At 46.0% G+C, this 13,044-nt stretch overlaps 1 protein-coding gene across 1 annotated transcript in view; it reads right to left on the reverse strand.

The window, feature by feature from the left end:
• The window catches only part of MED12L (mediator complex subunit 12L), a 68,134-nt gene that overhangs the window by 1,086 nt on the left and 54,004 nt on the right, over positions 1-13,044 (reverse strand). Inside the window, 19 exon segments of the mRNA XM_071566015.1 lie at positions 416-503; positions 760-842; positions 2,411-2,622; positions 3,717-3,869; positions 4,047-4,111; positions 4,281-4,447; positions 4,942-5,023; positions 5,025-5,075; positions 5,559-5,667; positions 5,881-5,983; positions 7,071-7,182; positions 8,057-8,207; positions 8,210-8,238; positions 8,562-8,752; positions 8,875-8,949; positions 9,651-9,675; positions 10,707-10,818; positions 12,180-12,266; positions 12,570-12,704. Coding sequence (XP_071422116.1) covers positions 473-503; positions 760-842; positions 2,411-2,622; positions 3,717-3,869; positions 4,047-4,111; positions 4,281-4,447; positions 4,942-5,023; positions 5,025-5,075; positions 5,559-5,667; positions 5,881-5,983; positions 7,071-7,182; positions 8,057-8,207; positions 8,210-8,238; positions 8,562-8,752; positions 8,875-8,949; positions 9,651-9,675; positions 10,707-10,818; positions 12,180-12,266; positions 12,570-12,704 — 1,973 coding nt within the window. The 3' untranslated portion in view covers positions 416-472.

A 13,044-nucleotide genomic window follows, 5' to 3' on the forward strand; every position in this document is an offset into this window, starting at 1 on the left:
GATTTTTTAAATATTTAAGTCACTTAATAAAATAACCAAGGTTCAGAGTTTCAGGACCCAAAAAGCACCAAATTCATAAAATCTGCAGTAACATTCTTCAAATAGGCTCACAAGTCCAGACATTGAAATCTAGTTAAATGCAAACATAACCCCAAACTCCTACCTTGTTACATATTCACATCAACTGCAACACAAGAAATAATGATGGAAATAAGAAGAGAACTCATGTCTGCTGTCTGGCAATGACTAGTGCACTGAATTTCCAGTGTCCTGTTCCTCGGTGCAGAGGTGCCCTGGTCCCCTCCAGCCATGGGCAGAAGTGGGAGGGGTGCCTGTACTGACTCCCCCTTTGCTGTGCCTGGTTACCTGGTGGAGAAAGCAAAGGGGGTGACTCTACCAAAGTACAGAAAAATACCTGCATTTGGTGCAGTGGTGGCAAACAACAGCCAGTACATCCCTCCTCCACCTGAGGTCAGAGGCGCTCACTTCCCTGGAGACTTTTCCTGCAGAGGAAGAGGGAAGGTGAGGGGGCCCAGCCACAGCCTGGTGGGTGACTGGGGCTGCTCTGGGCACCAGCAGGACCCTGTGGGGTGCCCCAGAACTGGGGCTTTGGTGTCACATCAGGCTGGGACAGGCAACCACTGTCAAGAGGTGAATGACCTCCATGTATGTCTGGCAGCAGGTAAATAGGCAGAAGGTCTCCAGAAAGAGAATGCCATGTTCAGATACACATTTCCATATGTCTGGGCACACACTTACAGGAGAGCTGCTTCTGGAGCTGCCTGACCAGTCTGCTGGATCTGCTTCTGCTGCTGGGTCTGCTGCAAGCCTGGCCATGGCAACTGGAACAGGAGTAGGAAATGTGAAAGGAACCACAGGGTGCCCACACCAGGGCAGGTAACCCTGGGGTGCTTGGGTGGTGCCACCCTGGCACAGGGACCAGGAGGGGAGTAGGGCAACGAGAGCATCCTGACTGAGGTTTAACAGCACAGCAAGGACTCGGGCAGCACCCTTAGACCTCACAGAACATCTGTCCTCTTCCTTCCCTGAAATCTCAGACTGTTCAACCTGGAGAAGAGAAGGCTTCAGGGGGGCCTCACTGGCCATGGCATTAAGCACAATGTGAATAGGACCCCCAAACTCAGCCCCTACCATTCATCTCTGACTTACCCTCAGGTCTCTCAGCTCTACAGATCTGCCTCCTAAATCCCAATTTTTTTTCCCCTCTCATTCGGTCTGTTAAAAACCCACATGCTTCTAATTTTAATTAAGTGAGTCTTCTGCACAAGGATACATGATGCAGTTTGGAAACCTGAGGTGCTGAATAAAACTGCAGTAATCCTGTACCCTAATAATTCCGTGGGCGCTACAGAAACCGCCCGAGCTTTGCTCAGCAAAACCTTGTGCTTACTGAAGGCAGTTTCAGCATTTTACAAGACTTCAGCATTTTTCCCTTTCTGAAACCAAATCCTTCACTTAAAATATGTTGTGCAATCTCCTGGTCACCAGGCCATAGTAACTGCTGAGGTTAGTCAAAGGCATTAGACACTACACCAGTGTTTTTGGGAACACAAACCCAACCCACAGCACCTTCTGCTGTGCAAGTGTTGGCAGAGGATCCTGTGCTGGGCATGTGTCCATTGCTGTGACACTCTCCCAGCAGCTTGTTCAAGATATAAAAACTATTAAGAAAAACTAAAAAATGAATGAAAATTATCTAAGATTAATGTTTTTAAACTTGGAGGCTGCAATTTCAGCATTACTGTATTTTTTCAACTTCTCTAATTATCCTCACCTACCTCAAGTATGTTTGGAAAAACTGTGGAAACAAAGGGAACAAGCATAACATTCATTTTGCAGGAGATGAATGAGCATAACAAGACACATCAGTGGATGTGTCCAGAAAAATGACTTGGTAGTGACAGTGGTGGGGTAAACTCCCTAAACTATCAAGGGCTCCAATTCAGCAGAAAGTTGTGTCTCAAGAGTAATTCAGTTTGTTCAGCTGTCTCCATGCACCTCTGGTTTATGAGTAACAATATAATTTTAAAGTATCTTCAAAAAATACCCCCTGGTGTCTCACTGTGCAGGGCACAGCAGTGCCTCAGCACTCACTGGCAGCTTGGTGGCACTTGGGGACTGTGATCCTCTGAGAGCCGCAGGAACGCTACAGGGGACAAAGGCAGCACCAAGGGGCAGGAGGAAACCCCGAGTTTGTGGAACACAGGAAAAATAAAGGGACTAAGATATCAAAAGGCATTTAAAGGCAGCTGGCCCTGGTTAACTAATATTTGGGGAATTATTGCAGTGTAACTATCAGCTGGCTGCCCACTGTGAGCCACGCAGGCACACAGTCCCAGCATGGAGCAAAGCCAGTGTGCTGCTCCTCAGACTGAGGGGTTCCACTAACCTGCTGCAGAGTCTGTGCCTGCACCTGCTGCTGCAGGAGCTGCTGCTGCTGCTCTTGGTGCAGGAGCTTCATGTGGAGCAGGTGCTGCAGCTGTGGGAGCCCATGGATCAGGGGCGGCTGCGTCCCGGAGCCCAAGCACTGCAGAGTGTTGGGCAGGGCTTGCTTCGTGGGCACTGGGACAAAGCAGCCTGTTGGGGCCTCCCTGGAACCACCTGGAAACCACACAAGACACAAATGCATCCTCTGCCTTCCCGAAGAGCATTGCTGGCACAGAACGCTGCTGATCATCAGCTCTGCACAAGGATGACAAACACATGTCTATAATGGCATAGTCTGGATTAGAACACATTTCTGTCCTAAAAATTTAAATGGGAAAAGTAACTTTGAAGACTGCCACTTGTAAGTGAGAATGAACAGTACAAAGGCTCTGGGCTGCTGTATGTTCTATATCACTATATCTCACTATTACTGCTGAAAAAAGTTTCATGTCAGACTCAAAGCATGACACTAACAGCTTAATATGTCAAGCCAGCTTTATGAGATGGCAGCAGTTTGTGCACTCTCTGCTATTTGATAACAATCATGTATTTCTCTGTCAGACTTACAAAGGTAATCTTACACATTTGATTTCAAAAGCAGCATTTCCTTAAACTTTTTAGCCATTCTCTGGTACATTCTGAAGATTTTTACACAGTTAAAATACAGAGTAGCTGTATTTGGAGCTTCAGAAAAAAATATATAACATTTGTAACTGGGAAAAAAATGGTCAATTTCTCCTGCATAATTTTGGAAAACCCTTGATAGTGTTTCTAAAATCATAACAAACTGCTGCCCTCTGGAGCCAGTAAATCCTTATTAAACTGTAACTCCGTAACTGGAATAAACAAGACAATCCTACACAAAATTAAGCACATACCAGAAACGCTGAAAAAATATGAGCCCACATCTAGCAGATGGTAAATTAGTCACCACAGCTCTTGGTATGAATAAAAGAAGAAATAGCTCAAGGAGCTTTTGTTCCTTTAATTGTCCCTCTCTCATTTCACCTCACGAGCTCTTTCACTGCCACTACAGGAGCTCCTTGTGGTTCATCTACCCAGAAAGTCCAACAGCTTCACAGAGACAGAGCCACAACTGAAAGCAGAAAACCTCTTTGAGAACCCACAGCTATTGAAGGAGTCAACCAAACAGCACCTGTGGACACAGCCCATGGCAGAGAGAGCAGGAGAACAGAACGTGGCCACAAGTCAGGTTTGTCACAGGCCCAGTGACACCCGCAGGGCTGTGGCCCCAGAGCCCACTGTACCTGCAGAGAGGGGCTGGCTGGGCAGGAGCATCCCAGGCTGGGCAGGGCCCCCCAGGCTGTGCCCCCCAGGGCTGCAGGGGCTGGGTGAGCCAGCGGGGAGGGCACCGAGCAGGGGGTGCTGGGCACTCTGTATGAGCTGCTCTGCAAATACTCCTTAAAACACACAGCAAAGGGGAATGTTACTGACATTCATACCTTACTAACTTATAAATAATGCTGATTTTCCTACTGAATTATTAAAGAACAGAGACAGTTCCTTTGTCACTGGCAATGATGTTAAAACAAGATGAAGTCTGATAATCCCCACTGAGAGCTCCAGGCACATCCCACCTGTGGGTACCTGATAAGCAGGTACCTTCTGCAGGCTATGGCCAGGTGGAGACAGGGACAGCTCACTGTACCAGGATAAAAGTAACAAGAAGAACAGCTTTAGTGGGCTCAGGGAGGGCATCCACAACTTTCATGATTCTGCCCGTGAACACCTGCACTTCACAGGCTGTACCTGTTCACTTGAGTTCCTATACTTCAAAACTCAGGGCAAGTGAGATGAAAGCAAACATTTACTCTTGCTTGTTCTTATCAATGGAGTCAGAGCCCACGATCTTGTTGCCCTTGGTGTCGATCAGGGACCCCCTGGGCTCCCAGGCCTCCATATCACAGGCCAGCCTGGGCAGGGGCAGCAGCTGCCAGACCTTGTTGATGCCCTCAGACCTCCTGTCCCCCAGCTCCTTCTGGGGAACAAACACAGCTGTGGGCCAGACAAAAAGGGGGAGAGGAGACAACATGACTCTGCTTTCACTATTAGACATGTCCAAGTCTTTGGATGAATCATTTCCTTGTACTTTTACTAAATTTAAGCAAATGCCTTTGCAAGGTTTTTTGGGGTTTCCTCTTTGCTTAAAGAACGTAAGTTTTGTTTTCATCTCTTGTTTAACCACAATGTAGAAAACACATAATACAAATTTAGTGTCTCACACAGGAATAAAAGTAACTGTCTTGCAGAGTCTCCAGTTTTAACTGACTGAAGAAAATCCTGGAAGTATCTTCCCACCTCCACATTCCTGTATTTTTATTTTCTTCTTTTTCTCCTTTTTATGACTAGGAATGTTTTAGTCTCTCATCTATTTCCAAGAGGCCTTTCCAGACACCAGGAACGACATGATTAAAAAATGAGGCAGAAAGCAATTCAAAGGAAATGTTGAAAATTACATGACACAACACTTACTTTTAATGTCTTCACTAAATTCATGTAAGCCCTTTTGTTCTCCTCAGGCCCTCCCTGGGAGGTGTTTGACAGGTCTAAGGTGTGTCCCATTGATGAGGATCCCCAGCATATCCAGAACGGTCATGAACAATTCACTGGGAGTAAAGGCAACTGTTACCCTGAGGAACTGCAACTGCCAGGAGATCCAGGGGCAGATACTCATGGCAGAGGCCCCAAGGGCAGACCCTCCCCAGGCTGGGGTTCTCAGGGCTTTCTGGACACACACACACCCCTGAGTTCCACCATGCTCATGCAGGTGGACTGTGAGGATGAGCACACAAATCTTACCCCAAACCCCAGCTCAGAGCCACAGACAGCACAGGCTGCCAACAGAAGTCGTAAGAATTACAGGCTCTGACTCAGGAGAGCGCCCAGGCACTGCACAGGTAAGGAAGGAAGGGTGTGAATAATGCCTTCAGTGCTTTCCCAAATGGAGGTGCCCCCACCCCACCTCAGCCCAGAGCCCCTAAATCCCACTCAAGCAGTAACAGGATAAAAAAATGTAACAATAACAAACATGCAACCTAAACCTAAAGCTCCAAGGACACAAATTAGCTGTTCTAACAGAGCAGACATACTTGTTGGTCTGCAGATCCACAGTCCCTGAGGTGAGAATCTGGAGCAGCAGAAGGGCCCAGCCTGTGGTTCACTGGGTGCTGCTCTGCACTGTGTCAAACGTGCCCACCCCTGCACAATAACACCTCGGGCAGGAGGGCTCGGGCAGGAGGGCTTTGCATGTGCCAGGGCGGCTGCTCCCCCTGGGCTTCCTCTGGGATAGGGATCCCCTGGGGACAAACAGCTATCCAGTCCCCCAAGGAGCTGCATATTCTGGAGCTCCTTGCTCCTTACCACCTCCTCCAGAGTAACTGCTGCAACTTTTCATAACATCAGGACAACCACAAGGTTTTGTTACCAGGTTGAGGTGCAGTTGCAGGTCTTTGTGCATCATCTGCCTGGCTCTGACATGGGCCTGGTATTGCCCTTCCCTCCAGTTACTGAGGATCTAAGAAAAACCACTGGATTAATGTTGCTTTCCTCTTGGAATGTTCTCCCTTAAAGTATTTGTGACCATTACCTATTAGAAATCATAAAATATTATAGACCTTTTTATCCTCTTGCCTGTTCAGGCTTTGAGCAGGTTAAACAAACCGGTGGGAGGAAAAAGTTAATTTGTAAAGAGTTGATGATCTGCTGTCAGTGGTGTGACTGTATCTTCCTATTGCAGGAAACAAAAATCAGCTTTGTTATGCATTTCTTAATTATATTGTCTGAAACAGCCTGTTGTAAGTCAATAGATCTCTTGCACTGGATGAGCTTCTGAGGGGGATGTCTGGATGAGAACCATCCAGAAGCTGGACTAGCTGCATTTCAGGGGAGAACCAACATAGCAAAAGAAAACCCCCAGTGGCAGAAACTGGGGAAAAACCATCAAAGGAATGAATTTTACTGGGATGTGAACCTGAGTCATAGCCTGACCTGACCCAAGGGGAAATATGGGGAAAAATGTCATACAGGTACCAGTTCTCACTGTCACAGCAGGTCACAGAAACCAGTCAGAGAAAAACATGAGCCACTGCTCTGGGCACTGGAAATGTTCAGTTTAAAGTCACTCTGAAGGAGGTGCTGGAGGTTGGAGTGTGAGCTGGATGGGAGCAAGAATGGGCAGAGGCTGTGAGCAAGCACAAGAAACCCAAAGGGGCTGCAGTCAATGGGCAGGCTGGGACCAGAACAGTGCTTTTTGAAATATGACAAGCTCAATCTGTGTCAGGTGGACAAGGTGACAGGTTTTCCCAAAGGAGGACAGTTTCAAACTTACAGAAATTTTCTAGGCCCAAGCTAGGGACTGGGAAGACTGTTCCTCTCAGGATCAAGACCTTTATTGTTTTTTCCTGGAAAGAACTGAAATTAAACTCCATTATTCACACTCAAAAAAGGAACAAACACCTCCCCATTCTCTCCTCCTTGGACTGCTCCTTTTGGCACACCACTGCACCATAATTTTCCTGGTTTTACACCATCATATACACATAAAACTGCTGACACACACACACACCTAACAAAGGGTACTCATGGTTCTGTGCTTGTTTTACCTGAGTAACTTGATTCTGCAGGGATGTGAGAAGCCCTTCCCGTTGCTCATCCTGTCCCTTGAGGCAAGTGAGTACCAGTGACAGGAAAGGCTGCTGGCTCAGCAGGGACATGCTTTAGGAGAAGCAAACACAGCACTGCATTAATGAAGTTAATTTGATACTTCCCATCTTCTCTCCCTTCCTTGTTTTGTCTACATTTTTCCCCCTGAAGTGGCATTGCTGCATCAGTGTCTGTTTCTGTTTTAGTCAAAGTCCTGCCAGAGGAATTAGAGACAAGGTCCCAGGAAGGCAGAGCCCCAGCCAACCCAGATACATGTGTTGACTGAAACCCTCTGGCTCCGGAGGGCCCTGAGTGACCAATAACTGCCCACAAACCTGAAGACCTGACCCAGGAACAGAGCAGGTTATTTTAAGGCTACTCTGATTAACCAGGAATATCAATTTAGCAGAGATAAGGCAGCAAAAGTTTCTGATCCATGCCACTGCTCTGAAGTGAGCCCCGAGGAAGTTTCCTCTAGAAACTCTGATTAGAACAAGAGCTGCCTGAATTGGTCTAAAATTTCAACATGGGCTTAATTCAATGGAATTTATAGCATAACCCCAAGAAAGTACAAAAACATTGCAGGCAGAATATTTTACTGAAGGAAAATCAGTAACTATTAAGGATTATTAAAATTCTCACACCTTTGGAAAGCTAGAGATGAGTTGAAGCTTAATTCTCACAGAAAACAAGTGACATGACAAGGGTGAGGCCACTTTGCTCACCACAAAAGATCCAAGGGAAGAGACAAGTGCTCTAACTGTTCCTTTCCATCTCTAACATTTCTCCTCACTGAGCTGCAGCACAGCCCATGGCAAATGGGTTCCACTTTTCTTCCTCTGAAACTAATGGTATTTCTTCAGACCTGCTTGGAGTTGATAAAGTTTTTGAAGCCAAAATCCAGTCCTCAGTAAACTCCTCCTTCACAAACACAGTTTAGCTCTGCCTACAGGGGTCCTCCAAAGTCCCACCTTTTCTGTTTCTATCTCTTTCCTTCTTAGAAGATGACCCCAAATGCTGCCCCTTCTCCAGCTCCTCTCCTGCAGCTTTGAAGAGCCTGCCTTGAACTGAGGTGGGCAATTTGGCGGTCAGGGGGCCACCAGCCACACTCCTTGCTGCTCAGAGGAACTGGGAGCAGAGCAGACCTTTTTCAGCCAAAATATGCAGGCAGTTTTGCAGCCAGTATTAACTGCTACAAGGCTGAAGAGCCTCAGTGAAACAGGGGTACAGAGCATCTGCAGTAACTCGTGAGAAATGAGCAGTCACAATTTCTGGTGTCCAGAAAGTTCAAGAAGAGCAATTACATTTCTTGTTAAACAAAAGTAAATAGAAGGACCCTTCAGGTAACTATTTCTGTACATTCCTGGTTCAAGTGCAACACAGTCTAGGCAATTTACACACAATTAAGCATCATGTTGGCTAAAAGAATTTAAAAGGTGCTACAACAATACCTTAGGAATGTCTTTTTACCATTCTGTCTTGTATTACTTGTGTCAGCATTTCCAGCAGAGTTTGGACTGAAGAGACCTGTGCCAGAGTTAGAAGGGTTATTGTTTAGCTCAGCCAGTTGCTGAAACACCTCTATTGTCGCCTTTGTGATATTACCCAACAAGCTGCTCATTTCAGCCACAGCCCCAGAACTCTACAGCAAAACACAAGTACTCTGGCACATTCGTGGCATGTTTGCTCAGGGACTATGTTAAAACTAAACATACTTCTTTGCATTAAATATTTATATAAGGCAGTTTGAAAACCAATACTCACAGGCTCCTTCATGCCCTGTTTGATCATCAGCTGCAGCTCCAGCCACGACTGCCACAGAGTCCACTGGTCTAAATTCTAGGGAACAATTTGTGTTACACATGTGAATTGTTAATAATATTAACATTAAAGTCAACATTTCACAGGTCTGAGGAAAGAAGCTTCCCACATGGAACTCTTCACTCTTCAAGGATCTGACTCGTTGCTGCTGATTTTGGCATCACCTGGAGGGCAGAGGCACAGGGTGAACCCCCAGCCCACCCCCACACCCGACCCCAGGGACCCTCTGGGGCACCAGGAGGGGGGAGCTGAGCAGCACTGAGGCCATCACATCAAACAGGGCAGCACAGGCTGACTCTGAACATCACCAAAGTACTGGCCCCTGGCTTCATGTTGCAAAGCATCTTTTTAACAGGTGTTTCAGAAGTAGAAAAAGGTTTATACAAATCAAACACGACTGAAGCCACCACATGCTCAAAAGGAAAAGGTGAATGAAAGGAATTGTTTCAGCAGACAAGGGAGAGATGAGTTATTGGCTCTTCTCAGATGCTCCTTTTCCAAGTCAAATCTCTTACTTTGATTTATTAACATTCCATAGATCAAGAGACAAGTTTGACCAATGGTCCCTCAGCCACTCACTGACCTCTCAACCCTTCTATGAGCCCACATCTGTACTCAGGAAGGATGAGAGGGAAGAACCTGACAGGAAAATGATACAATGAAGAGAGTGGCACCAAGGCCACAGGAAGTTAAAGTCATCACAGAAAGCTCTGATAAACCTGGAGCAGCTTCCTCAGCACTGAACTGCAACAGCTGTCAGATATCTTTCCTTAAAGCAAGCACAATTTTTAAATTACTAATGAAGGATGCCAACAAGAGACCTCTACAACTAGAGCCATTTGGGTCTATAGGAGGAGAAGTGTTGCAGAAAAGGCACAAACTGTGTGCCCAAACCTTCCCCTGTACTTCTCTGCACTAGGCAGTGTCCAAACCATGTTCCTGCAGAGATGAAACCACAGGTGTTCACATCACACACCATTAACGAAGAAACAATCCCCAAACTCAGCACTATGAATAGTGAGAGTATATAGATAATGGCCATAAACATATTTCAAGCTCACTACCAAATCCATCAGTCTATCCCAGCTAACTCTGCTTGTAACATCCTTCCCCAGTACAGTCACAGTATTGGGGCTCATGGGGTTTTGAAAGTTCTGAGGCCCAGACTGTCCCAATGGCACTCTGGCTGGAGGTGCACCCTGCAGGCATGGCCATGTCTGGAACATCTTGCTTATTTAGCTGGACATTTACTTAGCTCCAAAAATACACCTCCCCAGAGGTCACAAGAACTGAAACTGAACCTGAGCCAAACCAAAACTCCGAGGCAGTTACTTGAGTTACACTCACCATTCATGGACAGCTGCTCGGGGTGATGCTTTTACAACTTCTACAGCAGCAGACACCCAGGATTTGTGGTAAAACACAGAAAAGGATGGGAAAGCTTACCTGAGACCCCATTTCCTCTCTGTATTTGAGAGGGACTCGCCTGAGTTTGAACATACTGGGACTCAGAGGTGGAGGTCAAGGCCAACATCTGAAATAGTCACGTCAGCTTGAAGTCTCTGCACTGGGGCTGACTCACCAGGGAAAAATCTGTCTTTAACCTGGAGTTGCACTCCCCATGTGCTGCAGGAGCAGGGACAGCAGTCACATTCTTCCCTTGTCCTCAGAGTTTTCCTTCCCTGGGAGCATTTCCAGGGGGGTGAACTAGCACGAGCTGTTTTCCACCCAAACACTGGCACAAACACATCACACAAACCCCTGCACACTCTTACCAACCCAAAATTGCTTTCAAAACTGCAAACACAGCTCCCACTTCGATGCTGTTGTGAGCAGCAGCCAAGAGGTGATGATCACAGGAAGAATGAATTCCAGGAAATTATTTACCTACAGAGAGAAGAGTAAATTTTGTTAAAAATGGGTGTTATTTACCAACTAACATTTCCTTTGGATGAAATCCTCCTCAGCTAAACAGCTACAGAAGTACAAGAATTGAAAGAACTGAATCTTCTGAATTTGAAAGTGCAGACCAACAGGTAAGTCATTAAGTCAACTGGGATATGTGGTTATGATGGATTAATATCAAAAAAAGCTATGGGCATTGAAATAGAAAAAAAGAGTCTGTTGATTCACTGTGTCCACATGAGCAGTGAATTTAACCACTATGAGATACTGAAGTCTGTTTTGGTTTTGACTTCACAGATTTGGGAAATTACTTCCCTCCCTTCACCTGCATGACAAATGAGGCAGAATTAAGAGCCATAACTGCCTGTTGCACAGTCACACTTAGTTCTGCAGAAGGCAGAGAGTGCTTTGTCTAAGCTGAAGGAGGAGATGCATAGACTGCCAGGCAGGGAGGGAGAGGGGAAGAATGAATCCATCACCTCCCTGAGACAGTTAACTGAGCCAGAAGTAAACAAGGTCTGTAACGTGGCCACGTTGTGTTTGATGTGTTTTATTCCTATGGTTCAGCCATGATTTCTCCTATCCATTCAAATCTACTTCCATTCTAGGGAAGCCACACCTGTCTGTTCTCAGTCAGTATTCCTCCCAGCTTTTGCCTGTTTTTCTCAAATATGTAAAAAAGCTCAATAATTTATGGTCAGAAAAGAAATTACTATTACTTTTAGATGGAAGAATCTGACACCACTGAAGACCTGACTTTTCTTTCAATTTTTTCCTCATGGATATACTCTTGTTATCAAATTTGCTGAAATATTAGAAGTCACACATATATAACACAGGTTATCCTCAGGCTGATTTCCTGTTAATTGTAAGGTGTCTTTTCCTTCTTCTTTTTGTCTGTGTATACATGCATCAGACCTGAAAACAGGCACATTTAAAAGAAAACAGAACTACCTTAATATACTCTGAGAGCTGATTTTCTTGTGTACCTTCTGTTGGACAAGATGCTTTATTACACCCTATTTGAAATCACATTGACTCTCTGTTTCCATGCTAAGCTCCCAAAGGGCACTGTGTGGGTCTCTGTTAGTGTCTGTGTCACTGCTATTCTTCATCACTGCCAGGTGTTGATAATGAATAAGTTTCAGCAAACTCCTACAGTTTTAACTGCATCCAAACCATTTCCTAAACCAGTATGTGTCATTGGTATCAACTCCTCACGAGTGAAATGTGCAATTTTGAACTTACACTACAAATATTTTTACCCCTGAAATGTGTAGCCATCAAAACCCAGTTCTGGGTTCACTTTCTGCTATGAAAGGACCAGGCCACAAACAACTCACCTGTTTCCTGGGGAAAGAGGCACACCTGGGGTGTCCTGAAGAGATGTAGGAGCAGCCAACAGGTCATCCTGGCCCCAGGCTCAGCATCTTAGGAAAAGCACATGGCCATGCCTGCTCCTGTTGAAGAGACACTCTAGTACTCTGCAGCATCCAGAACGGAAAACATTTACAAAGGGAAAACTCTAAGCACTGCTCAAATTGTACACTAACCCTGAAGATGTAGGAAGAAATAAAAATCAGTCAGAAATCTCATGAAAAGCCTTGAAAAGTCAAATGGATACAGGACTGACTTTGTGTTCTGCATTTTGTATTGAAGGGAAGCCTGTCTGCCCCTCCGAGGAAACCTGGGGTAAATAAATAGGTGTCACAGGTATTTAGAAGATCCTGGACTTACATCCACATTGCAGAGCAGATCATTGAACCCCCAGACATGGTTTGAGGAGCAGCACAGAGCCTTCACCACTCCCAGCCACGCCGAGCTGAGCACAGGGCAGCTCCACACACAGGTTCCCTTTGTCATTGACCCTGGAAAGGAGAGAAACACTCATACAGAACCCAGGTATTCTGTAAACAATAAGTATTTGGGTCAAAGCAGAGCAGTGCTTGGCAGAAGAACCGCTGTTTCCTTGCGTAAGGTGGGGATTCATATCCCAGTGTGATTAGGCCACTGTGCATATACCCCAGAGTCACTCCATGGTGGACAGCCTGGGAAAAACCTCTCCTGCAGCAGTGTCAGCAACAGGGGTGTGTGGGCCCCTCTCCCCAGCCCCAGGTCACTGTGGCAGGTCACTGCAGGAGCCCTCCCCACTGCCAGGCCAGCAGCACCATCTGGAGGGAAACAAGTCACAAAATCAACTGGCACTAA

The sequence above is a fragment of the Pithys albifrons genome, chromosome 11, assembly GCF_047495875.1.
Source record: "Pithys albifrons albifrons isolate INPA30051 chromosome 11, PitAlb_v1, whole genome shotgun sequence".
In the NCBI taxonomy this organism is placed as follows: Eukaryota; Metazoa; Chordata; class Aves; order Passeriformes; family Thamnophilidae; genus Pithys; species Pithys albifrons.